The sequence below is a fragment of the Arabidopsis thaliana genome, chromosome 2 (assembly GCF_000001735.4).
Source record: "Arabidopsis thaliana chromosome 2, partial sequence".
Lineage (NCBI taxonomy): Eukaryota > Viridiplantae > Streptophyta > Magnoliopsida > Brassicales > Brassicaceae > Arabidopsis > Arabidopsis thaliana.
Window position 1 is genome coordinate 12109150 of NC_003071.7, and position 27117 is coordinate 12136266.

At 33.5% G+C, this 27117-nt stretch overlaps 5 protein-coding genes across 6 annotated transcripts; 3 read left to right on the plus strand and 2 right to left on the minus strand.

Annotated features, from left to right (window-relative positions):
* Window positions 1–4739: 4739 nt before the first annotated feature.
* Window positions 4740–7808, plus strand: ARF10 (auxin response factor 10). Of its 2 annotated transcripts, NM_128394.5 has the most exons (4): window positions 4740–6261; window positions 6344–7197; window positions 7282–7347; window positions 7435–7793. In NM_128394.5, the coding sequence occupies exons 1-4, from the start codon at window positions 5182–5184 to the stop codon at window positions 7514–7516; spliced, it is 2082 nt and encodes a 693-aa protein (NP_180402.1). In that variant the 5' UTR covers window positions 4740–5181; the 3' UTR covers window positions 7517–7793. The 2 variants fall into 2 exon arrangements, with proteins under 2 accessions (NP_180402.1, NP_001324968.1); NM_001336164.1 differs by having other exon boundaries at window positions 4913–6261; window positions 7282–7808.
* A 2327-nt stretch (window positions 7809–10135) lies between these two features.
* On the plus strand, window positions 10136–11363 carry LCR5 (low-molecular-weight cysteine-rich 5). The gene is made up of 2 exons (NM_128395.3): window positions 10136–10302; window positions 10768–11363. Exons 1-2 carry the CDS (start codon window positions 10239–10241, stop codon window positions 10938–10940), a joined length of 237 nt encoding a protein of 78 aa, NP_565670.1. The 5' UTR covers window positions 10136–10238; the 3' UTR covers window positions 10941–11363.
* A 3639-nt stretch (window positions 11364–15002) lies between these two features.
* Window positions 15003–20943, minus strand: AT2G28360 (SIT4 phosphatase-associated family protein). Its single transcript, NM_128396.5, has 19 exons — window positions 20692–20943; window positions 20338–20441; window positions 20153–20239; window positions 19964–20039; window positions 19793–19867; window positions 19649–19702; window positions 19127–19186; window positions 18919–19035; window positions 18632–18726; window positions 18328–18536; window positions 17885–17982; window positions 17677–17780; window positions 17426–17588; window positions 17166–17288; window positions 16933–17015; window positions 16538–16670; window positions 16416–16454; window positions 16193–16263; window positions 15003–16091 (listed from the first exon to the last, which is right to left on the minus strand). The coding sequence occupies exons 1-19, from the start codon at window positions 20728–20730 to the stop codon at window positions 15455–15457; spliced, it is 2367 nt and encodes a 788-aa protein (NP_180403.4). The 5' UTR covers window positions 20731–20943; the 3' UTR covers window positions 15003–15454.
* A 1451-nt stretch (window positions 20944–22394) lies between these two features.
* Window positions 22395–24623, plus strand: AT2G28370 (Uncharacterized protein family (UPF0497)). Its single transcript, NM_128397.3, has 4 exons — window positions 22395–22609; window positions 22824–23157; window positions 23884–24016; window positions 24107–24623. Exons 2-4 carry the CDS (start codon window positions 22943–22945, stop codon window positions 24296–24298), a joined length of 540 nt encoding a protein of 179 aa, NP_565671.1. The 5' UTR covers window positions 22395–22609; window positions 22824–22942; the 3' UTR covers window positions 24299–24623.
* Window positions 24583–27092, minus strand: DRB2 (dsRNA-binding protein 2). Its single transcript, NM_128398.4, has 3 exons — window positions 26521–27092; window positions 25904–26123; window positions 24583–25787 (listed from the first exon to the last, which is right to left on the minus strand). The coding sequence occupies exons 1-3, from the start codon at window positions 26764–26766 to the stop codon at window positions 24949–24951; spliced, it is 1305 nt and encodes a 434-aa protein (NP_565672.1). The 5' UTR covers window positions 26767–27092; the 3' UTR covers window positions 24583–24948.
* Between the last annotated feature and the right edge of the window lie 25 nt (window positions 27093–27117).

Genomic DNA, 27117 nt, shown 5'->3' on the forward strand with positions numbered 1-27117 from the left:
ATCCTTTCGGATTAGAAATATCTTTCTAAACCAATTATCCCGAAAATATATGTGTATGAGGTGTATTTCAAAGAAGACTTTCCAAAATATATATGCTATTTTGTTGGTGAACATACGCATCATGTTTTCTCTTTGCAGGTGAGAACAAAAATCTCACGAGCATTTACCTAAATTAAAATAATAAAAACAAAAAAAATGTCACGATTAGAATGCACATGCAGTTCGTATTATCTTTTCATAAGCAAGCTATAACTTAAATTCTTTGATTTGATATGTCTCTTGTTTTCGTTAGCAAAAACATAAAACACAAAAATTAATCATTTAGGGGATGGGTTTGACAATATCCCAAATTTATCACAAACATAAACTTTTGTTTCTTATGGGATTTGTTGACCAATAAAGGAATTGTGAGGGTTGGAAAAAATATATATATTTTTAAAGAAATTAATGTGGATTTTAAGCAGTTGACGGTGAAACATGGAAAGAGACGTTTGGGTGGTTTGGTTTGGTTGTCTGAGCAGTGACGCTTCTGTTTGATTTGGAAGGTTTGGCGGACAGTGACATAACAACTTAACTACACCCATCTTCCCTTTTGTCATATCTCATGTCTTTCAACCATCTCTCTCTCTCTAAATAAAGACTTGTTAGAATTGAAAATTGATCGATCATACATGATTAGTTGTTTGAAATGTACAAATGACTTTGTGTTTACTAGCTTTGACGTATGCATTATGAGGTTATAGCAGCCAAAAGATGTGACATAGCAATTCTAATATGAATAGAACTCAAAATACTAATTTGAAATTATAGATTTATATTAATTCTAACTAGCATGTTGTCCCATAGGATTAGTATGACATCAAGTGCAATATATATACTAAAATATTTTGCTACCAAATAGTATGCAAATTGTTGAGTGAAAAAAATAGCATGCAAATTTATTTTTCTAACTAGAAAATAATTATTATTTCCAACTATGGAAATGAAAATTTTAAAGAGATTTCTGATTAGTTGGGTGGGAATTTTTTTTTGAATGCTACACATATCCTTGTTTTAATTGTGTCCGTTTTCAATTCAACAATCTCGTGGTAGGACAAATTGCTTTGCAGGTCTACCTTTGGTATTCATAAATTACATATTTGTGAAATTTTATCTTTTACAATGTTAATATTTACGTTTATAATTTTATAGATGTCTACTCTCAAAAAGTTAACATTAAAGATCATATATGTAAATAAATTGTAATATGTTTTATAGAATTTCTATATTTTATTAAATTATGTGAAATAGTTTTAATCATGTACCAAAAAATAAAAGAAGGGATATTCATATATGTCAGTATATTTGATGTAGATGAGCATTTGTATTTTTTTAAATAAATATATGTAAAATTGATTCAAATCTTAATGGAAATTAAACGTTAACGAAACTGTTAACGTTTTGTTTTGTGTAGTCTAGAGCTCAAAAGTCCAAACATAATCAATATGACCAAAAATAGAGTAACCAAGTTCATGTTGGGAAATTTATGAATGTCAACAGTTTGTATAGCGATCGAAATGTTTATTTTGGTGATGAATGGGTTGGTCATACAAGTGTATTTCTATATGATTCAGTATCTAGTGTATCATCTCGGATAAATGTACAAGTCCAACCGTTCAAATGAAATACTGTCATCATAATTTGTATTCTCTCTGTTTTTTCTGTAAGATGTTTTCTTTAAAACTATGCATTTTTAAAAAAATATTTAATATTTAATTTAAAACATTTCAACCAATTATAAAAATTACTACATAATATAAATGACTACAAAATATTAAATAATTTAAACTTTACATAAAAATGCTACAACACATCTAATAAAATAAAACATCTAATTTTGAACAGAGGGGGTGTTCAATCGATCCCTGAAAAACAAATTTCTCTACAAGTTTGGGTATAGAAAAATATTGTGAATGTTAAAGAGAAAACCATTAATTGTTTGTATGTGTGATTAAAGCTTTCCTTTATGCATAGACAGCTTAAAAATAAATAGACCATTAAGCATAGATCAGGAAAGGTAATGTAATAGAGTTTGGGAAAGGAGTTTAATATTTTTTTAACAAACAAATAAGAAAAGAAAAAAAACAAGTTGAAGATAGGATAGGGAGGAGTCATAGGACCAATGGACCATTCATAGATCATAATGCAAGACAACCCACCAACACATTATTCACCATTCTAATTTTGTGTTGCTTCTTTCTAGCCATGTCAAGTCCACATATTAATTATATATGCATTTTATATACACATTTACATGTATACCAGTGTGTGTATTCGAGATAAGATGAAAAAGTATATGGCTGAAATACACTTGAAAGACAAAGAAACTGTGTGTCTTGTCGATGATTTTATGTTTTTTTCAGAAGTCATGCATTAATTGATCCTTTTGTTTTCTTCTTCCCTCCTGGTCCATTTATTCTCTATTAACTATTTTTTGTTTGCTCATTCTTTGAAAACGAACTTAAACAATATTTTATTTACATTTTACGTTAGAATAGTCATGTGATTTATCTCTTAAAATTCACAAGTAGACAAAAAAAATTAGTTACTTCGTTTCATATAAGGTCAATAGAAGTAAGGTCAATAGAAGTAATACATACTTAAGTTGTCTGTTTAGTGTTTGTATAGTTAAAAAGGAGTAAATTTATTACCTACATACGACTATTTTTTTTCAAACTTTTTAATATCAAAACAAGGGACGAATATTAATATAGTTCGTATGAATCCTTTATCGTTGAATGTGACTTAATTATAGAAGATAATAATAGTTCCAATTTATTAATATTGTAGCTAATATTCTCAAATAAAAATAATTGTTGTAGAGACAAAAAGAGATTCGTGTATTTTTTTAACTTATCATTTTTGAAGTTAAGATAGAAAAACATAACTGAAAACCCATGTAAAGCTGTTTTGTGACTAATCTGTTTTGCGAATCTACTTTTAAAAAAACATATTTTTCACAATCAAACACAAATGCAAAATTAGTTTTTTTGTTCTTTTTTCGGAACGACTTAAAGTTTTAAACTGGAAGCAGAAAAATTGACGTTATGCCTCACCTAAGAACAAAACTTAGGCCTTAGATGGAAATCTTTTTAATTTGGACTTTAAGAGTTATTATTCTTCGATGGTAGAAGTTTTTGGTTGAGTTATATAATTAATTTCTAATATTCTAATGAAGTTAGTAAGCTATACTTCCTTATATTACTTTTGTTTGAAGCAAAAAAAACACAAATTTGTTTTTATTATTCAACTAAAATAGACAACGTACGAGGAAAATCTAGTTTTCAAAATATAAAGAAACAGATTTTCTAGATTTTATGAAACTAATTTCTAAAGATGAGACACAAATTTTGAATTATTTCTAACTATACAGAAGGATAAATACAACAAAAACACTTACCAATCAACGTTTAAAATTGTTATGAGTAAATATAATTTGATGGTAAAATAGTTGCAGAGAAAAAAGGACCAATATACGGATGAGTTGGGTATGTCGTGTCAGGTTATAATTGGATAATATTGATCCGACAAAACAATCGACGAGTACAAAACTTCAACGAACTCACTCACACTCCAATCTCCACAATCCCTTTTTAACAGCCGCGTTTTCATCTCTCGGGTCAACCCCCTTCTCCTACTCCCACGTACGTTTTATCCCCACTTTTATGACGTCATTTTACACAACTCATAATTATTCTTTTTTTCCTTCCTAAATAATTATTTATCCGTAATTCTATTTTTTTTTTTCATCAAACATTAGCTTTGTTATTGACGAGCGGTGACATAGTCACGATGAAGAAGATCAGTAATTACATGTGGAACGAAAGCATAAAAATAAAAGAGGTTGTTCAAAGGAATATGTTGTTTTGCTAAAGTATCTGCCACCATATTCGAGCATCTCCGTAATTCTTTCAAAGTTGTGGATCATAATCCATTTTCTTTAGTTTCCTTTTTTCATTAATTGATTTTGAAATTAAAAATCTTTCTAGAAGAAATTTTTATTTTTAAAAAGTTTGACTCCAGAATTTAACTTTAAATCTAAATGAACACTTTATGAAGAAGAAAACCAATAGTCAACTAATGAATATTTTTATTTTATTTATACTTTTGTGTGAAAATTATCAAAAGAAAATTTATTGTGAAATGAGGTGAAATGAGGGAATAATATGCAACTATTTATTTTTCATTTAAATAAAAAGAAACATTTGCATGGGTTAAAAATATCATAGTTTTTACCCCAGTGTAGTACAAAAAAGGACTGTTTATTTGGCATCTAATTTCAACATCATATAATTTACCATGGGTTTAACCTATTTCTTGTTTTACCACAATCGTGTAATGGAACCCATCTTTCACTAACGGGCAAAAAAAAGAGTCAAAGTGAAAAGCAGAAAGTAAAAAAAAAAAGATAAAAAAGATTTAACCATGGTTAGGTTTGTATCTGGTCAAGCATGGTTTCTGATTTTTCGAGTAAAAAATCAAAAATTTGTTGGTACATGTCAAATTATCGCGGCTCGTGATACGATAAATTGCTAATTTTATTATTATTAGTGAAGCAACAAATGAAACAAACAAGTTAGTTGCAGTTTTTTTTAATCAAACAAAAAAACAAAATTTATTTATCTTGAAAACAATTTATTATATATTATTTATATTAAAAAAATGAAAAATAAAAAGAGTTATAAAGTTTGTGTTTGAGATAATCTCTCTGGTTTGTTTGGTTCTTGTTTCTGTATACATCATTACTAAAGAGAAAAACAAGATGTTTATTTATTACGATGGTCTTGTCCGTACCTGATTATAGCATCTCTCTCTATCTCTCTCTTCTTCTTCTACGATCTGATCAGCCATTAAAGCTTTTTCCCCCTTCACTATTATACCTCTTTTGAAGTGAAACAAAATCATAAAAGTCGAAACTTTACTGTTTCCTCTGCAAATTTAAACTCTAATCTCTCTCTCTCTCTCTATCTCTTTCACTTCGCTTTCTCTATTTCCCCTGAAACCGTTCTTGTCTCTCTCTCTCTCTCTCTCTCTCTTCTTCTCTGCTCAAGACAAGAACTTGATGTTCATGTCTTGAAACTTAACAAAGTATTGATCTTTCCTTTTAAGTAAAGAATTTGGGGGTTACACAACTTCGTCTAGATGGAGCAAGAGAAAAGCTTGGATCCACAACTATGGCATGCTTGTGCAGGATCAATGGTTCAAATCCCTTCACTGAATTCAACGGTTTTTTACTTCGCTCAAGGCCACACAGAGCACGCTCACGCGCCTCCTGATTTTCACGCGCCGCGCGTTCCACCTCTTATCCTCTGTCGTGTCGTCTCCGTGAAGTTCCTCGCCGACGCTGAAACAGACGAAGTTTTTGCTAAAATTACGCTTTTGCCACTTCCGGGAAACGACTTGGATCTAGAAAACGACGCCGTTTTGGGTCTAACTCCTCCTTCTTCTGACGGTAACGGTAACGGTAAAGAGAAACCGGCGTCTTTCGCTAAAACGTTAACGCAGTCTGACGCTAATAACGGCGGTGGTTTCTCCGTTCCACGTTATTGCGCCGAGACGATTTTCCCGCGGCTTGATTACTCGGCGGAGCCACCGGTTCAAACCGTGATTGCTAAAGACATCCACGGCGAGACTTGGAAATTCCGGCATATTTACAGAGGAACACCTCGCCGTCATCTCCTAACCACCGGTTGGAGCACTTTCGTTAACCAGAAGAAACTAATCGCCGGAGACTCAATCGTCTTCCTCCGTTCTGAATCCGGTGACCTCTGCGTCGGAATCCGCCGCGCTAAACGCGGCGGTCTCGGATCTAACGCAGGATCCGACAATCCTTACCCTGGATTCTCCGGTTTCCTCCGTGACGACGAGTCAACAACAACAACATCGAAGCTAATGATGATGAAACGCAACGGAAACAACGACGGAAACGCCGCGGCTACAGGGAGGGTTAGAGTAGAAGCAGTAGCGGAAGCGGTGGCGCGTGCAGCGTGTGGACAAGCGTTTGAGGTTGTTTATTATCCACGCGCTAGTACACCGGAGTTTTGCGTAAAAGCAGCTGATGTTAGATCAGCAATGAGGATAAGATGGTGTAGTGGTATGCGTTTTAAAATGGCGTTTGAAACAGAGGATTCTTCTAGAATCAGTTGGTTTATGGGTACTGTCTCCGCCGTTCAAGTCGCTGATCCAATTCGTTGGCCTAATTCACCATGGCGTCTCCTTCAGGTTAGTTAGTTACTCAAAGTCTCTTCCTTTTAACAGAATCCATGTTTGTTTGTTAATGTTACGGTTATATTGGTTGTTATAGGTAGCTTGGGACGAACCGGATTTGTTACAAAACGTTAAGCGGGTTAGTCCGTGGTTAGTCGAATTGGTATCGAACATGCCTACAATACATTTATCTCCATTCTCTCCGAGGAAGAAGATTAGGATTCCGCAGCCATTTGAGTTTCCATTCCACGGTACTAAATTCCCGATTTTCTCCCCGGGATTCGCCAACAATGGCGGTGGCGAGTCCATGTGTTATCTGTCAAACGACAACAATAATGCTCCTGCAGGAATACAGGGAGCCAGGCAAGCTCAACAACTCTTCGGATCACCATCTCCGTCTTTGTTGTCTGATCTCAATCTTAGTAGTTACACCGGTAACAACAAGTTACATTCTCCGGCGATGTTTCTATCGAGTTTCAACCCGAGGCATCATCATTATCAGGCTAGGGATAGTGAGAATAGTAATAACATTTCGTGTTCTTTAACTATGGGGAATCCTGCTATGGTTCAGGATAAGAAGAAGTCTGTTGGTTCGGTTAAGACTCATCAGTTCGTGTTGTTCGGTCAACCGATTTTAACCGAACAGCAAGTTATGAACCGAAAACGGTTTTTGGAAGAAGAGGCGGAAGCGGAGGAGGAGAAAGGTTTAGTGGCTCGTGGGTTAACATGGAATTATAGTTTGCAAGGACTTGAGACGGGTCATTGTAAAGTTTTCATGGAATCTGAGGATGTTGGACGCACACTCGATCTCTCGGTTATTGGCTCGTACCAAGAATTGTACCGGAAATTGGCTGAGATGTTTCATATAGAAGAGAGGTCGGATTTGTTGACTCATGTTGTGTACCGGGATGCAAATGGTGTTATCAAACGTATTGGAGACGAACCTTTCAGGTAAAAATCTCAAAAGAATTCTTTCAATTAACCGTTTGTTTGCGATTATCGTCATTTGATTGATTAACCGGTTTAAAAATGCAGTGATTTCATGAAAGCAACTAAACGGCTAACAATCAAGATGGATATTGGTGGCGACAACGTGAGAAAGTAAGTCTATCTCAAGCTCACATTTCGGGTTTGATTATATACCGATTGGAATACCGAGTTTAGTTTGCTTTTTTCGGGTTTGCATAGGACGTGGATAACCGGAATCAGGACTGGTGAAAATGGTATAGACGCTTCTACGAAGACTGGTCCGCTCAGCATCTTCGCTTGAACTTGAAGCATATTGAGGAATAAGCAGTGGCCTTTGTTTTGAACCTAATTTTATTTCTGTCTTTAATTCTCTTTTTTCCCTATTTTAAATCCTTTTTTTGCTGGTCTTTTGTGTGTAACAAACCATTCCCAAGTGTTACCAAAAGTACTCTAATTGGTATTTGAATTTATTTGTTTTGGTTGCAAGTTGTATATGATAATCAAAGAACCTGCCATATCACTTGGTAATACCTAGCAAAAGCTAAATTTGAAGAAGAGACTATTATGAGTAAAATGTGTGTATTATGGTTCACTTCTACGAATAGTATATAAAAATTGCTTACATATAATTTCACATTTTGGGTGTTGAACTATGAACTAAGTAACAAAAAGCCTATATCATTCAATTCTCTTTAATGGAAACAAATTTTCCTATTAAATTTGTTTTTGTAGCTTGTTAGCTAACTTTTTTGTAAGATAAAAGTGGAAATTATTTTGTCTTGTTAGCTAACTTTTTTTTTTGTGCTAGCTACTGTTAGCTAAATTATTGTTTCAAAAGCTTCCCTAAACTGTTGGTTATTTTTATATTATTGTTTTACATATTTCTTGTAAGAGAATATTCACCAATAAATTTCACTCACCGATACTTTAATGGAATTTTCCTGCAAGAAAATAAATAAATATTAATTGTCCATCGGATCTACATGAATTTCATAATTTGGTCTCCTCCTTCACTGCCTCCATATTTAATTAGTTCAATCAATAGCAGAGGAAGATCTATTAAATATTTGGTTTAAGATACCTTCATTTGTACTTAAAGTTAGTTGCTTTGAAAATTAACCACATACTATTTTATTCACACACACGTACGTTTATACAACTTTCTGCTGAGAACAAGAAATTGAATCTTTAAAAATCGACAGAAACAGAAAATGATTATAATATCTACAATGTTTCATGGGATATGTTTTACTTTTACTCACAGGTTACTTGGAATCTATTTACTTATGTATTAATCTATATATATAAATTGTTATCGAATCTCTATCATAAGTTCATACATATTACCAAATCTTGATGGCTTTTAGATCTATAATCCTCTTCTTTTGATCGTTTATATTACAGTTTAATTTGACGAGACAACATAATTAGTGAAATTTGGGGAAGATAATTAGAAAAAAATTAAAGAAAGGATTTGGGGATCTGAAATGAGGAAAACATGACAGCAAAAACTTGACTGTCTCGGTGAAGATGTCGAAAAAGTCAAAGGAGAAGTCATGAGCTCGAAATTGAAGAAAAAAGAACACAACATTACCCACTGGGTCCCTCACATGACATTGTCTAGGTCCATCCATCTCACGTGCGGTCCCATTTCTGCCGCCGTTTTGGTGCTTGTGCCCTCTTCGTCTCAAAAATAGTAGTTTTGTTCTTATATTTGTTTTATTGATTATTCAAACTTGAAATACTTAACACGGTGAAAAATTAGTTATAAGATAGTATAGGTCTATTTTAGCTTAATCACTTAGGCAGTTCAAGTCTAATGTAGCAATGGGCGGAAGTAGCATAGTATTATGGGGGTCAATTGACCCTTATAAATTTTGAAAAATCAACTATATTTTCTTTAAAATTATTATAATGAATCCAATGTTTTATAGGTTTTGACCCCATACAAAATTAATTTAACTAATGGAATAAAAAAATCCACATACATTGAAACAAAAATATTATTCTTGTATAATGTATACAATTATTTCATTTTGGTTGATTTTGAGGTAAATATTTCATTTTTCTTATAGATAGATTATTTCTAAACAAAATTAATAATATTATTTTATATTATTTTTCTTTTACCTACACAACAATAATTTCTAGCTCCGTCATTCATATTTACATGAGGTTCTAAACCCAAAAAAGTATATAATTTGACATTGGCAAAAAATATGGTTGTTTTTCAGATTTTACATATATATATATATATATATGTGTGTTTTTCTAATTTAATTGAAAATATTTGTAGTGAAGGAGAAAGCACGAGCGAGTTTAAAGCTCTAACCTATCATATAAGAAATATTTAGGTCAAACTAGATCCCTAAATTCAGGCATATAGCTTAAGATAGATATATCTAAATAAGAGAAAAAATCCAACTGATTATAAATATCACCACATTTTATTTTATGAAATCTTTATTTATGCTACATGCTTTAATAGAATAAATACAAATAGAATTTGATATGAATAATAAATGCATCATAATTTAAAAAATTATATAAAAATTATTTCCAGATTTCATGATATGATTATATATATATATATATATATTTTTATATATAAGCATTTTTAGTTTCCTTCAAATAATATTTTTTTTCTTTTTTTTCAAAAAATTAATTTTTTTTTTGTTCTTTTCCGATGGTGGATACTATACTCATATACATATATATTCATCAGATTATATATATATATATATATATATATATATAAGTAGTGTGTTGTTTTAATTTAATTAAAAAATATTTATAGTGAAGGAGAAAGCAGGAGCGAGTTTAAAGCTCTAAGCCTCTAACCTATATAAGAAATATTTAAGGTCAAACTAGATCCCTAAATTCAGACATATAGCTTAAAATAGAAACATCCAATTGATTATAAATATCACCACATTTTGTTAAGTTAAAAAAACTATATAAAAAAAAAACTTATTTTGTTCATTCTTTTAAGTTTAAAAACAGTCAATTCATTTATATCATCTATGATGAAGAAACTCATTCAACTCTCGTTCACTGTTATGATTATCTTCACCATTCTTGTGCTAGGTTTGTATTTATATCTATTATCATCTTAATATATCCTACACAATTTTCTAGAAGAAAGAATGTCATATTAACTCTTTGAAATATCAATTAAACTACGCTTTCCATAATATTGAATTCAGCCTTATATATATGATCCATATTAGACCTAACCAAAAAATTGAGTTAAACTATTTTGTACTAAACTTTAAAAAATAGTCGTGGTGTAAATTTATATTATATTTTCAAATTATTATCATAGTTGTTATGCTTTAGTAATAATCTTATGTTGTTTGACAAGAATATTTAATGGATCTAAACACATATATATTATGAATGCCTATTCTGTTGGTCGCTTGGACAAAGACTTTTATATTTTAGACATTTTATTAGTATATTCTCAAAACGTATATCTCCATGAAAACATATAAATTTCCATTTTAAATACACAAATTAATATTTTATGTTTCATACATATTTTGGTAACAGGAGTGGTGGCAAATGAGGGGCTAGGAAAACCAAAAAAACAATGTAATGAGATTCTAAAGCAATCCAACTGTGTTGCTGCAGAGTGTGACTCTATGTGTGTGAAGAAGAGGGGGAAAGGAGCCGGTTACTGCTCTCCTTCTAAAAAGTGTTACTGCTATTATCATTGCCCTTAACGATTTTATTATTTACAATAATAAGAGATTTATGATAAAGTAGTAAAATAATGAATCGGGTGTTTATAGCCTAACGATTGATATAGTTGTCTCTATCAAATAAACTATATAGACTAAAAGTAATAATAATAATGACAATCATAACTCAGAAGTTTTTGTTTAGTCTAACGACATCATTTGATACTAATTGAAAAAAAAACAAATCACGAAATTTGGCCGTTTCTCCAACAATGTTTTTTTTTTTCTTTTTTTGATTTATATTTTCTATGTTTTTTTATTAATGTATTTTCTTTTTACTCGTATTAAAAAAAAAACTGATTTGTTATGTGACTAAAAGTTTTTCATAACTTTGAACCAATAGGCACTAGTATTCAATTACTTATCTTAAAATCTATATTTCATCATTAATATAATAATTAATAAAAATGTGTAACAAACCTAAACGTTGTAGTTTTTGGAACAATTTATTATTATAGAGAATACATTAATAGAAAGGAAGTATATATGAAACTACAAAAAATAAAAACGACAGAAAAGATAGTTGAAGAAGTCACATGGTCAAAACATATACAGTATGGAGAATAGAGATGAAGAAATAATAAATTAGCGGAAAAGACAACAAATGGCGAAGCTTTTCGAAGCAAACAAAACAAGTTCCCTTATTTTGCTCTCTTTTTTTTCAGTACCAATCCGATTGCCATGGGATCTGTTTTGTTTTTACTTCAACTCGTTGGGATAATCCAAAGTTTGATTTATTTATGTAATGCTGCCGAAAAAAATAAATATGTAATAATTTTAGTCTTATTAAAAAATGAAAAGAAAACTTATGAACTTTTACTTTGAATTTGAATATAAATTATATTCTTGAAACATTAAATCTGAAGATTTCGTAAAACAATAAAATTGTAGGAGTAGTAAATTTTAGATAATTTTTTTGTCAACAATTTTAAGAACTGAAAATTTAGGTCGTGTTTTAGATAATTTTGAATCGGATAAAGCAGTTAGTTTTTTTCTGGTTTTCTCAAAAATCCTACTGACATTATTTGATTTTGTTTTCAGTTCAATTACTGATTTAATATCAAACTTGCCAATTGGTTCAACTTTCTTAAAAGAAACAGTTCAGAAATCCAAACCAAAGGTACAATGTTCTAAAAGTTAATATTTTGTGAATATAGTCGAGCATTTTGGGCTAATTTGTCCACTTTAAAATTCAAAATGGATGGTATAAGAGTAAAATTAAAATAAAAGAAATAAAAACTCTTTACTTCGTGCAAATTCTTCCAAATAAAGATAATACAAATTTATTTATTGGTGTATTCTATTGTAAATAGTACTATCGCTTTCTACTGATCTATCATATATTTTATAATCCAAATAAATGTTCCTAATCTGCGTCTAACGGGAAAAATACTTAAATTTCGAATATCTATAATAGATCTTTATATTTTTTAAAAATCTAAAATAATTGAACGTTAACCAAAAAAAAGAAAATCTAAAAGTATCTTAATTAAAAATAATCCGATATGTTAGGAGACATGTTTTGGCGGATATACATTAGTACATATTTTCTTTTATGAAGAAAAGCCTCAAATATATCTGCTAAACTCTAACTCACCATTTTAACAACGAAGAGAGGGAAACAAAATATGATTTACATAAAAACAATAGTAAGTTTTTAACCATTTTATTATGCTTTTGCCCCCTAATAGTAAGTTTTTAACCATATTTTGTTTTTAACCATTTTAAACAAAATATGATTTTTTTTTTTTGCCCCCTAATGGTTAATTGAATTATGATGTAAACGAAGTAGTTTATGTAAACGTAAACAGAAACCATTTGTCATTTGGAAACGTAGGTGTACTAGTCTGTATAGTATTGATATATACCGAGATCATTTTAATTTTTTTAAAACGAGATCATTTTAATTTTTTTAAAACAAGATCATTTTAATTATTTTTAAACGAGATCATTTTGTGGTTGATGAGCGTGAAAATTGTAGAGCAATACAAGGATATGAAGATTAAATGTGATAGCTCGTTGAAGAAGATTTGTGCAAATCTCCTTTCATATTTTTCTTGACTCGTAATTTAATGTTTACCTTTAAAATTTGGTTGCTTTTCTTAGGTCTAATGGAGGAAGACAAGATACATTATTACCCATTTCAATAAGTAACGTAATTAATTAGGATATACTTTTTTAAACTACTGTTATCTGTAGTCTGTAGAGTACATACCCGAAAGGTTAGTTAGGCAGATCTGATTTTTCTTTTCTTTTACAATAAACAAATGTGAGAAGTTTATTTAAAAATTAGCTACATGTTTTGTTTTGTTTTTGGTTGTCAAAGTAAACTAGCTACATGTTTCACACACATTAAAATCATGATTAATGATCCATTAATTTGGTTAAGGTCCCGATAGATCAGATGGTCCCGAATATTTAAATTAGACATTGAAAACTAAAACAATTGAATGAGTCAAAAATTGTAGACACATAGGTTAGTGAACCCAGCAAACGCTGTTAATGACAATGTTAAGTAAACTACATCATCAACGAAAGTGTAGACAGAAAGAAAGCACTTGCACAAGATCCGAGACCATATTAATATATACAAGAAAAGAAGAAAAAACATTTTGAGTCTTTGTCAATAACATCAAATTCACCAACCATATAAATTAATTAACATAGATGATTTGGTTGGTGTCACGATCCATTTTGTGCATCTTCTATTTTCATGTTTTTCAAACCTTCAATATTTGGATACAGTCATTGCAAATACTATTTTTTTTTTTTTCGCTTTTGGTCAACATGCAACAATTTATGTTTGATCGTCTTAAAACAAAAACAAAAAATCAGTTTCTAAGGTAAAAATATGGTTCAATTTCTAAGAGAGAATGGGTTAATATATATTCTTTTGTTTCATTTTAGGTGATTTATTTTTTGTAAACAGATTAAAAGTTATAATTTTTTATTTAATTTATTGTTAACATAAGAAATTATCAACTAAAACTAATAATGAACATAATTCATGCTATAAATTATAGATAAAATAAAATACATTTAAATTTTGGTATAAAAACTTATCAGTATCATTTGAAATGAAAAAAAAACTACTAGTAAACATAATTTAAAATAAAATGGAGGAAAATTAACTGAATAAAATGCACGAAACAAATGAGTGAGATAGTATTTATTTAGGGAATTAGTTGGTTCATTAAAATTTTGTTTTAAAAAAAGAAAGAGACAGAGATCTTTGATAACGTTGCACAGACGTCGCGTTCGTGCGGTAGGACCCACACGTGTGTTGTTTTGTTCGGAGCGGTCTTGTTAGGTTGACATGGCAGTTACGTGTTGAGCGTGATTGTCTCCCATGCTATGCCACGTGTATGGTAGATTGTACATCTGTCCGTGTGAATCGTTCGGTCTAGATTCCTCCTTTATGTCTTCGATCCACTTTTACCGGTTTGTCAAAAGATTTTGCGGGCAAGCTAGTTGTGTTTTTTGTCAACGATATTTTCCAAAGTTCAATTTCTCGGTTTTAGATTTTCTCAAAATCAAAAATATCGTATCGTGTGTATATGTGTCTTTTTTTAAATCTTGTAATAATACAAGGGTGACTAAAACTCTATTTTAGTAATAACGTCATATTCCATTGGTAACATTTGTACAACTCAGAAATTATTAGTATTCAAAAACACTTAATTTGATCCTGACCAATTCTGCTCATACGAAGGATTCAATGAAGTTTTCATTTTCAGAAACCAACAACTAATAAAAATTTAAGCCTTTTTACAAAAAAAGAAAAGAAAAGCCAACTAATAAACTTAAGCAGTGTTACTTTATTAGTTTATTTAATGGAAAAAAATACATAATTCAATGTGTTTTTTTGAAAGGATTTCTAAAGAGTGGCCCAAATTATTTTGTCGAAAACAAAACATAACTATATAAACACAGTATTTATGACGAAATATCCCCAATAACAAAAGTGAAAATTGCTGAGCTAAAAAGAATTCCTCTCAGTGGGAATAAAACGGTCATGACATGCAAAAATGATGTGAAATAACAACTAACAATGTCATTAAACGAGTGCATCAACTGTTTACAATTACCTATAAACCAAGTTAGAATTATCATCAATAAAAAAGAAAGACCATAGTGGGATGTTTTCTTCTCTTCTGCCTATCGTCTTGACTCTTGAATTTGTTAGTGTGTCGCTTTTTGGGATCTTCGTATTACAAAGTTAAATCAGGATTAACTTTTTAAAAGCGAGTGTGATTGATATATAGTTTGAAACCAGAGACCACTAAAGAACAAAACTGTAATCAGTTAAAGAAAAACTGCAATCAGTTGATATAAGGTGTTTTGTATGAAGGTATGTATGATCCCAAAGTAGTATAATTGGCAAACGAGCAAATCAGAGACATTAAAAAAAAAAAAACTATAGCAATTGGCTTTAAATTAAGAATGCAAAAACAGAGCATCAACAATACGAGATTTTGTATGGTTGTTTTTACCTTTTACTCCAAAACTGTAACTTCTTGATCAACCCTCCAGAAATTTGCATCGTTGAATTCTGTCACACCCGAATTCTCTGCCTGGTTTTCGTTTTCCGGAACTTTCTGAACAATATTACGCTTCAACGGTCCAGCTTCACCGACTATCCCTTCTTTTAAAGCTTGATCCATTGCTTTCTCTGTTCCTTCTGGTTCTACTCCCACAAACTCCACATCCTCTTCAAAGAGTGCTCGCACGGCAGGAGACGAAGGCGATTTATGCCCCAAGCTGCTGCTTTCAGATGATGTTGGGGAACTGTTTGGAATAACCGGTTCGGGTTTGACATCAAGCATTGGTACGTCAATGAATGGGTTCAGACTGGAGCTAGTGACTTGCATGTCAGATGGTTCATCGTTGTTCTCTGATGATATGTTGATGCTTGTTGAGTCTGATGTTGATAAATTGCTGGGAGAGATGTTCTTCGATTTCTCTGTTAGATCATCGTCTTCTTCTTCTTCAACCAGAAGTTCATCATCACTGCTGCTGCTATCATTAGCATTTGTGGTTTCATTCATGTTCACGTCCTCGATCATCGTGTCAGAGGTCGGGTTGCTGAATCTGTCATCTTGGAATGTGAACCAGTCGGAATTTGTGAGCAAACTGCAGGAAGTAAATGAGAACGGATCAAGTCTTCTTTTTCAAAAACAGTATTATTCGATGACCTTGTTTAAATCCGATATGAGAATCTTCCATAAACCCACCTCCCTTGGTCATCTCCGAGTCTCAAGGATGAAATTACTACTTCAGCAGATTCATCGTCAAAGTATGAATCCTGCAAATAATATGAAGATAAATCCACTATTAACAAACTGTTTCGAATACGGAAAAATAGTTTCAGGCTTACATCTTTTCATAAAATATGAAAACCGATATAAATAGTTTCTTCGATATACAAAGAAGAGAGAAGAAGTGAGCAGGACTTACACTATCGTCTCTATCGAGAGCATTGAGAGCATTCTGATCCTGAAACCAGATAAGACAAGGATTAAACTGGTGTCGAATAAACCGTTTCATAATTTCAAGAACAACTATAAGCAGTAAAATACCTCTTCATTATCCTCATTTCCATAGATTCTGTAATTAAATGCTTGGTTCAAATTGTTCGCCAAAGCTGCAACATCGTAGTCCCTGTCTTCTTCGTCACTATCCCTTGTTCTATCTTGCAGTGTAGTAGGACGCCTGTAACATTGGTTTAAGATCATTTTTCTACTCCCATTATATTAAAAAACTGTAAATTGTCAGGTCTTCATCACACAGATATGTTTATGTCTTTGTTAAGATAGTGCAGAAGAAGAATAAGAAAACTCCATCTTCATTAATCGTTATGGGGTTTTAAGTAACCCTCCTACAAGCATCTAAGACTATGCAATAATCGACAATTTGATGGTAACTAAATTGGGGCCAAGCATAGAGTGATAAGGGAGAAAATTGATGAAATTACCCGCATGCCCATCTGTACACATTCTCAACAGTATTGCGCTCCTTCAGAACACTACTTTGCCACTCGTTCCATTCACTGTTTTCCTAATGATTTGAGAGAGCAAACTCTCGTCAGCAACACACCAAAAGTAAAAGGAAGAGCACTCTTGATGCTAGCGCCTTTATGTGTGCAGTTAATGAATCTAATGTAAGATCAAACTACAGTACAGAAGACTGTTTGGTTATAATACCAACCTGAAGCGATGTCTTTATCAGGGCATTGCTATCACTCAACTGGACAAGTTTATTCCACAGTCTTGTGATATGTCCAACATATCCAACCCGTGGTGGTTTTTTCCCAGTGGCAACTACGGTAGGCTACATCACAGAAGAAAAATGCCAAGACATTTGTTTTAACTAATGATCATCTGAACAAGAAGACTACGACTCTTAACTTGAGCTGATTTACCAATAATCAATTAAATCCGTAGTAAGAAAAAGCGCAGATGGTATACCAGGTTATCGCCAGAAAGAGCCGAGTCTTTGTCTGATGAAAGAATTTTGCTAATCAGATTGCAATCTTGAAGGATATGGTTAACCATAATTTCGCTCTTATTTTCCAAACAAGAAAGTATTATACTCTCCACTTGGTGATGGAGAGCATTATTGTATGGGTACCTTCATAAGTTGTAAGTATTTAGTTAATTAATATCTCAAGTAAGCTAACATCCATATCAAGAGTTTGAAGTTTTAGTAAAAAGCTTACTCAAAAAATAGTTCAAGGATCCTTTTAATTGTTCCAGAGATTGCTAATTCAGTTCCAGCAGCTTCATTTCCAGATTTTAACAGAACCGCAATGAATTCTACAATCTGAAAAAACGAGCGATTCAGCGTAAATATTTACATTAAAAACATGTCCAAGAGACCTATAATTACTTCTCAGAAGTCAAAAATGCTTGAATTTAGGATCAGACCTTCAAGCGATGCTTTCCAAGAGGCGGCCTCAGCTCTCCATATGTTGTAGGTAAGACTTTGCTGTCAGACGTTACACTGAGAAGCACAAGCATGTCACCTGCAGCACAAGAGATTAAATTTTGTTCATATACGGACAATGAGAAGACAAGCCTTGGTTTAACAAAACTTGCAAGACATATTTCCTACATATCCAAGGAAGTCTATGAAGGAATCCCAACAACCATGGAATTAATGAACTCCCAGTTTAGCACTATCCACATAAATCAAAATGGAACAGACCAAATAGAGCAATAGAGTCATGGGTCAGCAGAAACTGAAAAAATAATCACAAAAGGTAAGCATTGCAATGTGCTTTGATTCATATGCATCCGGCACAAATTAAGATAAAAGAAGGATCTTATCGTTTCAAGGGAAGATTCTATAGCACTGGAAACCAACTTACCGAGTTTAGGTAGCATGGCACCAATAGTCTCCTGGGTCACTGGGACAGGAGACTCAAACATATTTTGACCTCTATAAGAATTGAAGAAAGGCGATGAAGCACCAGATCTCCTCGGATCTAACAGAGAGATACATACAGTAAGTGAATGGACTAGGCCAGATTTTGAATGAGAATCTTCTATAGCATGACCAAATATCCTAGAAACGAAGCTGCAGAAAGAAGATAAGAGGTTTTACCATGTCAGACTATTGTATATATCCGCAAAAACCTGTGAAACTCAAATATGAAAGCAAAGATAACAAACCCAGGGCTAGAGAGTTTTGTAGCTAGAGCTGAAGGTGCATTTCGAGTAATTGCACATAATGTTTCTGCTGCGTTTGCCTGAACCTCAGGAGGACTCTGATTCAAGTACAAAGGTTGTAGAAAAAGACTGTAAATGGTATCGAAAACATTGGCAATGATAAATCCCAGTTATGTTTTTTCTTATTCGGTAGCCTCTCACTGTACCAAATTTTAAATCATCAAGATTTATCCAAAATAAAGCCTCAAGTCTCTTTTTGTTTTGGAATAACCTAAAATTTTACTACTTACAGATGGATTTAATTTGTCGACGATCATTTCAAGTAAATCGCTATCAGCCAAGTATCGCATCACATCCGGAAAATTGGGATAGACATGATCATCAGCTCCAACCAAGCGAACCAAAACCTACACAATGTCAGTATATCACAATAAGTTTATTTGAAACGATGAGCGCTGAAGTCACACCAAGCTAAATAGGATCTCAGAAACCATTTACCTCCATTATGGATGTTATTCCAATTAAATCAACTAACTGGCTAAACACATTTCCATGCCCCTGAAATTATTAAAAGCTTTTTCTCAAAAATCACAAAAAGGCAATCCAGATTTTGACAATGTAGTCAAAATTGGTAGGTGCATCAAATGGAATCATTTAGTCACACCAAACTAATCTCACTACGTACAAAAGAAACAACCATCAAATCAAGCTTATGATAGAAAGTATGTGATGAAAATCCACCAAGTAGCCAGAAAGAAATCCTTCATGTACATTACTCCCAGCCAATTCCAGACATCAGTTCAGAGTTCTATAGTAATAAAGGTGTTCCTTGATCTAAGTTTCAATACAGCTAAAGCTCAGTGAGTAAACCCAAATTCGAAATAAAACTATGAGGAAATAAGATATGAACAATAATGCAAAAAGATATCTAAAGACTGATGCAAAAAAAAAGAGAGAGAAAACGAAACAATAAAGGTTATCCCCCACGGCCGCACCGTAAGATAAAGCAGCGATACTTACTTTTATATAGCTCATAAGTGCTGAAGTCTTTCGGATCATGAGACATATGACAACCTAAATCAAACAGAGTCATGTAAGAACACATCTGGCAGACCCTAAAATCTGTTGGCCTTTATATATACTTCTTATTAGTAAGAAAGAGACCTTGCCGAAGTAGCCTGCCAGCAACGCACTATGAGGACGATTCGGTTCCAAAAATCCAAATAGCAAATCCATCAGCTGCAAAATAATATTAGACCCAACAAATGAGATCAACTAGAATGATAAGAACATACCAAATTCAAAGAAAACGAAAAACAAGGAATGAAAAAATACCTTCTCATCCTCCACCAAAGTCTTAAGAATAACATCAATCTCACATGTGAATATCTCGCAAGAGATGAATGGAAACCTACGAGAAGAAGAATCCATCACTAGCCAGAAATAAAGCATTGCCAGAAACATTCAACAAATAAAAGCATGGAAAACTGAAAATCCAGTCATTATAAAAGAAGCAAACATTACTTGAAAGCACGTTTGCTATCAGCATCGTCCTCAGGCTCTTCAACAACATACCGCAATAGTTTCTCCACTTGAGTTTTTTCCCTTAGACTGCAAATACCAATACACCATCAGAAACTTTTCCAAGAAATGTTTTATACAGTATGTCTGGATATGTGAAACAAAGTAGTACAAGGCAAATCCCTCACAAATTAATGAGTCGGCTATTCAAAGCTTTGCATTCTTGAATAATCTCTTCCTCGTCAAGAAGCTCTTCCAATGTGAAACTGTCTTTGTCTAGTATCGACTCCACCTATATCCATAACAAATGGAAAGAACATCAACTCAGGAATAAATTCCAAATTGACCTGAATTGCAATATCATCACAACAATGAATCAACAACCAATCTCCGTGTAAAGCTAGAGGTAAATCAATTTCACTAGGAAAATGAATGAAAAATGCAAACGAAGAACCATTCCAACTTCCTAAAACCAGATCACCAAGGAAGACGCTGAGCAGCTATAAGAAAGGAGAAGAAATGAATCTATCGTTGAAACTCACAGGAGACGATGCAGAGAGAGAGGCTAGCTTCCAGAACATGGTGGTGGCGATGAAGGAGACAAGGAGACTGAGAGCTTTTGCCCGTAGTCGAAGAAGTAGAAGAACCTTAGCAGCGGAGCAGTGGCGAGTTTTGGGGTTCGAGCTGTGAAATCGATCAAATCAGTCAATGGTGATGGAGATCCAAAGAGAGAGAGAATGAGATCGGAGTTCTCAGATATTTTTGAAAAATCGAGGCAGAAGTTGCAAATTTTGCATAAATAAGGACAAAAGTTTTTAAATACCTCTAATTTTTGTATACTATGTAGTTTCCAAGCAAACACTAGAAATAAAATTAGAATTCTACAGTTAATTTTTTTTAATTAATATTATAAATAATACTCTAGTCTGATTAATACTAATATTTTTCCTTATTTTGTTTTGAATAAAATGTAAAATTTATTCCAAAAAAAACTTTGTTACAAAAAGTGCATCATCTAATAATCAAAGAGAGCAATGTATAAATTTTACTAAAATCATTAACAATATTGATAAAAGCATTTAAAATATTAAAAAACATAGTTACATATTACATATTTATATATCTCTTTTGTTTTTCTTTTCCGTCGTAAATTTATTATTCTGTCTTTTGATCATGTGTTAAAAGATAACTCTTGTAACAATAGCTTAGCTTATACTTTTATTTTTGAATGAAATCTTCACATTAAAACCAAAATGCATATCCATTTGCTTGTAAAATCCTGCAATTATTAGCGGAACTCTGCTAATAATTGAGTTAATTGTTGCGAATGAAAACATTGTGGTTGATCGCATTGTCCAAATGATCAGATTCACAGGGATTCATTACTAGTTGGGCTTAGGTTTGGTTGATTTTGCAGTATACCATTTTTCTTTTTAAATCATTTTTTTAATCAGACTTGTTTCTGTTTTTCTAGCTTTACTACTTGGTGTTACCAAGACTGTCGATAGAAAAATATTCTGTCAAATTAATGCTTGTATGAGAACATGCCGCCATGGTCTACTTGTCTTAATCGTCGCTGATCGAAGAACATACCTTACTTAGAAGCCTTAAATGCTTGAAGAATTCATACTTTTAATATATGATCCTAGAAGGCCGACACCCGAGTTATGCGAACTAAAAACTTACAAATTTTTTTTTTACCAACCAGAAATTTGCCAAAAAGAATGTAAAGCCGCGAAATATTGGCCAGTTTAGAACCATAATAAGAAATTAGTAAATAAAACATAAAAAGTACTATATTAACCTTGAAAATTTGTTACACAGTATTAATTTAAATTTGATTATACTTAAATAGACATCTTATATTATTAATTTAAATTTGATTATAATTAAAAAATCTATAGCAGATATGACTGATTTGACAAAAAAATAAAATGCAATATTGTCGTTTGGTTGGTACAGAAATTTTTTCATCACAAATTATATCACATTTTGGAGTTTAACAAAAAAAAGCATGCTAAATTGCTACAATATAAATCATAGTTAGTGATAAACTGATAATATTTGAAATAAAATTAGTACCCATATTAATGTAAAAAGGGAAAAAATAAAAAATATATGTGGTATTGTTTCTTAAAAAAAGATATATTTTAAAGTATAATTTAGGAAACCAAAAAAAATGTGAACAAAAGAAAATATAGATTGGTGGTTATATTTCCCCTTAAGAAGTTTAATTGACCTCTAAATTTGGTTTAATGGTTAATCTCTTTTCGTCAAGCTATATTCTTCCTTTTGATCAAAACACCCACACCTCTTCTTCTTCTTCGCATAAACCTTAAAAACCATTTCCACGATCTTCTTCTTCTTCTTCCCTCAAATATAGCTTAGGATTTTCTTAATTTCCTCTACCCAAGCTCCATGGCTGCTTTCAATTTCTTCCTCTCTTCTTAATTCTCTCAGGTAAACACCAATCCCTTACTCGATCTACGTGCTCAATTGATTGGATCTCGTTTTCTCTTTACTTCTCCGGAGCCAAATCTAGTTCAATTTCGTAACCTTGGATTTAGTTTAGCTATCGCGGAGATTTGATTCTATGTTTGATTTAGTCCTCCTTGAACTTTGTACTGAGTTATCATTAGATTGTATAAATTGTGGTTTAATTTGGTGAATACAGGTAGGGGAGATTTGAGTAGTAGTAGATTGTTAGATTTGTAATTCAGCTATTGGTGAAGAGGAAGGGAGAGAGAGATGTGTTGAATTGGTTGAGTTTGGTGGAGGAAAGAAGAAGAAGAAATGAATGTGAGCCATGCATCGGTACATCCAGTGGAAGATCCTCCTGCAGCTGCGACGGAAGTAGAGAATCCGCCTCGGGTGAGGATGGATGATATGGAAGGAATGCCTGGAACATTGCTTGGTCTTGCATTGCGTTTTTTTCAGTTCTTGTTTGCTGCTGCTGCTCTTTGTGTCATGGCTTCTACTAGTGATTTTCCTTCCGTTACCGCCTTCTGGTAAGACTTTGGTCTATTAGAAATCGAATATATGCTTTACTATAAACTTCTGTGAGAATCTGTATTTATCAGAATCGGATGTGATAGCACCCTATCTTTCTTCCAATATGCTATACACTATGAACTGGAATCTGCTTTTTGTTGTTTCCATTTCCGAAAGTGCAATACAAAATAAGCATCGGGTTTGTGGCTTAATATGATAAGTTATGAGGCTTGCTAGTCTATTAGTATCTTTAAGGCTTATTAGAAGCTAGTTAACAGCTGTGTATAGGGGATTTTATTACTGGTGCCCAGTAATATGATGTAGCTGCTAATCCGGGATATATCATGGTCATAAAGATCATTTTAACTAGATGAGCTTTCTTCGAGAAGTTAATGTTGATAAAATGGCTATCATATCATGTTTTTCATTTGGTCACTGTTGTTTAATTTGGTTATTAATCATGCTTTGCATCATGGTGTCTGGTAGTGGTTACTTAGGTAAGTTTGCCTTAGTGACAGGCACTGGTGTACTTTGTATGTAGGTCTCCTGTTGCAAATTTTCTAGAGTCCAGATGAATGAATCTTTGTAGTAGCAGTGTTAAGCTGTGGACATAATGTGATAGTTGAACCGATTGTACGGGATGGGTAGTATATTGGGTTAAACCTTTATGCTTTTATGTGATTAAACCATGTTTGGTGACTGTTAGAATCTGCTAAGATGGTTTACTGTATTTGATTCATCAGCTACCTAGTTGCAGCTACTGGTCTGCAGAGCTTGTGGAGTCTTGCACTAGCCATGGTTGACGTCTATGCCATTATGGTCAAACGCTCTCTACAGAACCGTCGACTTGTGAGCTTGTTTGCAATTGGTGATGGGGTAAGAGATTTACCATTTAGCCTCTCAATTTAATAAAATCGTATGAGAAAAGAGATGTGTACAAATAAGCATTTTTCAACATTATTTCAGGTGACATCGACGCTGACTTTTGCAGCAGCTTGTGCATCGGCAGGCATAACGGTTCTAATAGACAACGATCTGAATAGCTGCGCACAAAACCACTGTGTTCAGTTTGAAACATCAACGGCATTAGCTTTCATAAGCTGGTTCGCTGCTTTGCCTTCGTTTCTCTTCAATTTCTGGTCTCTTGCATCCCGTTGACACGATACTGCTCAGCAAGATGTGTTTTCATGGTGTGTTTTTCGGTGTATAGTGACTGATTTTTCTTCTTCTTTCTTGTTTTGGGTTTGGAACCAACTTTCTTCAAACCCAATACTTGGAAACTGGGAATTGTTTTGTAGACGACGACCTTATTCATTTTGTTGTACAATGAAACTATCTGGTCGGCTTTGTTGTATGATTGAAGAAATTTCAGATGTTGAATGCATTATTATGATATGTTGACTGAATTGCAAAAACTATATTGTATAAAACATATGGCTCGTGTGCTGAAATATTTTGACTGAATTTGTTAGCTAAAGGAGAAATTCGAAGTTCCAAAGACTCATTGAGATATGTGTCATAGCTGTCGTGTAAGACAAAGAGCTTGATTCTGCTGGAACAACGATAGGTAACAGATTTATAAAAGATGAGAAAAAGGACACAAACAAACTGAATAGGAAGCGAAACTGATACAATTCTACAATCCAGAGATGGCCAGGTTCTTCCCAAAACTCCCCAATATAATACAAATCTTTCGGATTATCAAACTACTCGATCCACCGAGTATAATAACGAACGAGATTACTAATGTAACAATTTTCAGAAACCAACCTCAAAAAAAACTAAACCCAGAGACAGTCTTCAAGGCATCAGATCTTTAGGTTCTCCAGTCGCTCTCTTGCTGTCTCCGGTTCTCCTTTCGATGAATCCTTAAACTCTGCTCTCTCGGTTTCCTTTGACGCTGTTTTCTCACAATCTGTAATTGTTATAGTACTTCCTTCTACTCCAATTTCAAGACTATCAGGCAAGACTGGTATACTCTCCTTTTCTTGGACTGATGATATGCGGGTTTCTCCTGCCTCAACTGTGGGCTTCACAGCGGTTCTAATTCTAACCGGTGGCGCAGAAGCAAATACGGGCACCGCGGTTCTGATTGTGACAGGCGGCGCGATCCTCACAGGTGGTGCAGTTCGCATCAGCGATGGGACATACACAGAAGAAGGTAGCTGAGTGTTGTTTGTACATGGTGGAGGAGGCATTGGAGGTGCAGAGAAGACCGGTACAGCGGTTCTGATTGTGACAGGTGGAGCCATCCCATGGCATTGCGATCTAAATTGCCTCATAGGAACATAAGGCGGATTTGCAAATCTCTGCTGAGGCCGCTGGTAGCTGCGGCTTTCCAAGGCTGCTGCCATAATTCTGTCAATACCGGAAGTTGCTGCTAAGGATGATCTGCTGCTTCTGGAAGGTTGTTTTGGGCAAATAAAGGGTAAGATTCTCGATGTGGTTGCAGGAGAAGGCTGTGGACTTGTTGGTCTAAGGTTCTGCATAAAGAACTTCTTTGCAAATGGAACTGGGGCACTCGAGGAGCTTCCTGTGCCAATGTTTTCCTTGATACGATAGTTTATCAAAGCTCTTGCTATAATCACCTGTTCTAGTTCGTCAATGTTCTCAGGCTCAGGCATTGAACTTGATGTTTCTTTTGCCACTGTTACCAAGAAGAACATAAAAAACATCAAACCATGTAAGCAGAGTTACATTTGATCAACGCCTGCGTTAAACTAAAACCATATCAAAACTGACAAAATCAGAATTAGGACTCACATTGTTTTAGGGAAGACCAAGCAGCCATTGCAGCATTCTTCTCTGCTTGCTTCTTGTTCTTAGCTGGATCTCCAGTGAACGTAATTCCAGCCAATTCTACAGTACCAGTAAACACAGGTTGGTGACCAAGACCTGACCTGAAAGTAGTATATCGCGGTAAAGGAGCTCCCACTCTTTGAGCTATCTCTTGCAAAAGATTCTTATACACACCCGTCTCATCCTACACAAACCATAATCCAAAAGAACAGAGCCAAGAAAAGTATCATCAGTCATGCAACAAGCAAAACATCAGAAGTAAACATGCATCCAAAATCACAAAAGTTATTTGTTCTACTCATTTAAGTCCCAAACCAATCAATGGGTAAGAACAAGATTCAAACTTTGGATCCATAGATCAGTGAATGTGAAGATCACTCTCTCTAATCAGACAACCCAGAAACCCAAATCCCTAAAAAGCAAGTCAGAGATCTCAGCACCGACCCTAATAAGTAAAAACCTAACCACAAACTAAACCCATCAGTGACCTAAAGCACCTAAAACAACATGCAAATTCAGCATTCAAAGCTCACAATTTTCCAAGTAAAATGCCAAAGAGAGTAAGAGGAAGCGAAACAAACCAAGATCCTGGCGGCAAGAGAGTGAGAAGGACCACGATTAGAGAGAGCATTGAGAGCAACTTCAGCAGCAGAGTGTTCAGCTTGACGAAGAGTAGAACAATACTGAGGACTCTCAAAGATCTCGCCGTTAAAGTTAACAGTAGCCTTGAATCGCGGCGCGTGGTCAGGACCTTCCCTAATACAAGTATACGAAGGAAGATTAAAGCAGCTCCTCTGAGCCAACTCTTGTAGCTGGTTCTTATACATTTCGAAAACCAAATTTACCAAACAAAGAAAGAAACTCCGATTTCGGAGAGATCAAAGCTTTGGTTTTTAGGGCTTTTTCTTCATCGCTAAGGCTCTGTATCTTCGAATCATGGAAAATCGTTGGAGGGTTTAGCTTGGGGAGTGATTAAGAGGCTAAGTTGGGGTGTGAAGGAGATTGAAGATGGTGAAATCGGAGGAAATTTAGGGTTTTTGCAGAGAGAGATAGAGAGAGGAAGAGAGGGAGGAGCAAGAGAGAGAGAGAGTGTGGGGTTTTTGCTTTAATGGAAAAAATAAAATAAAATTAAATGTGAGAATTAATTATCTGCTTTTATCGCTGCTAGTCAACTGAAC

Coding starts and splice junctions, on each gene's coding strand:
- ARF10 (NM_128394.5), top strand. CDS start 5,182: ATGGAGCAAGAGAAAAGCTTGGATCCACAACTATGGCATGCTTGTGCA. Junction 6,262..6,343: donor CACCATGGCGTCTCCTTCAG/GTTAGTTAGTTA, acceptor TGGTTGTTATAG/GTAGCTTGGGACGAACCGGA. Junction 7,348..7,434: donor GGTGGCGACAACGTGAGAAA/GTAAGTCTATCT, acceptor GGGTTTGCATAG/GACGTGGATAACCGGAATCA.
- LCR5 (NM_128395.3), top strand. CDS start 10,239: ATGATGAAGAAACTCATTCAACTCTCGTTCACTGTTATGATTATCTTC. Junction 10,303..10,767: donor CTTCACCATTCTTGTGCTAG/GTTTGTATTTAT, acceptor TTTTGGTAACAG/GAGTGGTGGCAAATGAGGGG.
- AT2G28360 (NM_128396.5), bottom strand. CDS start 20,730: ATGTTCTGGAAGCTAGCCTCTCTCTCTGCATCGTCTCCT. Junction 20,240..20,337: donor AATAGCCGACTCATTAATTT/GTGAGGGATTTG, acceptor TGGTATTTGCAG/TCTAAGGGAAAAAACTCAAG. Junction 19,703..19,792: donor TGGCAGGCTACTTCGGCAAG/GTCTCTTTCTTA, acceptor TGTTTGATTTAG/GTTGTCATATGTCTCATGAT.
- AT2G28370 (NM_128397.3), top strand. CDS start 22,943: ATGAATGTGAGCCATGCATCGGTACATCCAGTGGAAGATCCTCCTGCA. Junction 23,158..23,883: donor CCTTCCGTTACCGCCTTCTG/GTAAGACTTTGG, acceptor TTGATTCATCAG/CTACCTAGTTGCAGCTACTG. Junction 24,017..24,106: donor TGTTTGCAATTGGTGATGGG/GTAAGAGATTTA, acceptor ACATTATTTCAG/GTGACATCGACGCTGACTTT.
- DRB2 (NM_128398.4), bottom strand. CDS start 26,766: ATGTATAAGAACCAGCTACAAGAGTTGGCTCAGAGGAGCTGCTTTAAT. Junction 26,124..26,520: donor CTCTTGCCGCCAGGATCTTG/GTTTGTTTCGCT, acceptor TGGTTTGTGTAG/GATGAGACGGGTGTGTATAA. Junction 25,788..25,903: donor TTGGTCTTCCCTAAAACAAT/GTGAGTCCTAAT, acceptor TCTTGGTAACAG/TGGCAAAAGAAACATCAAGT.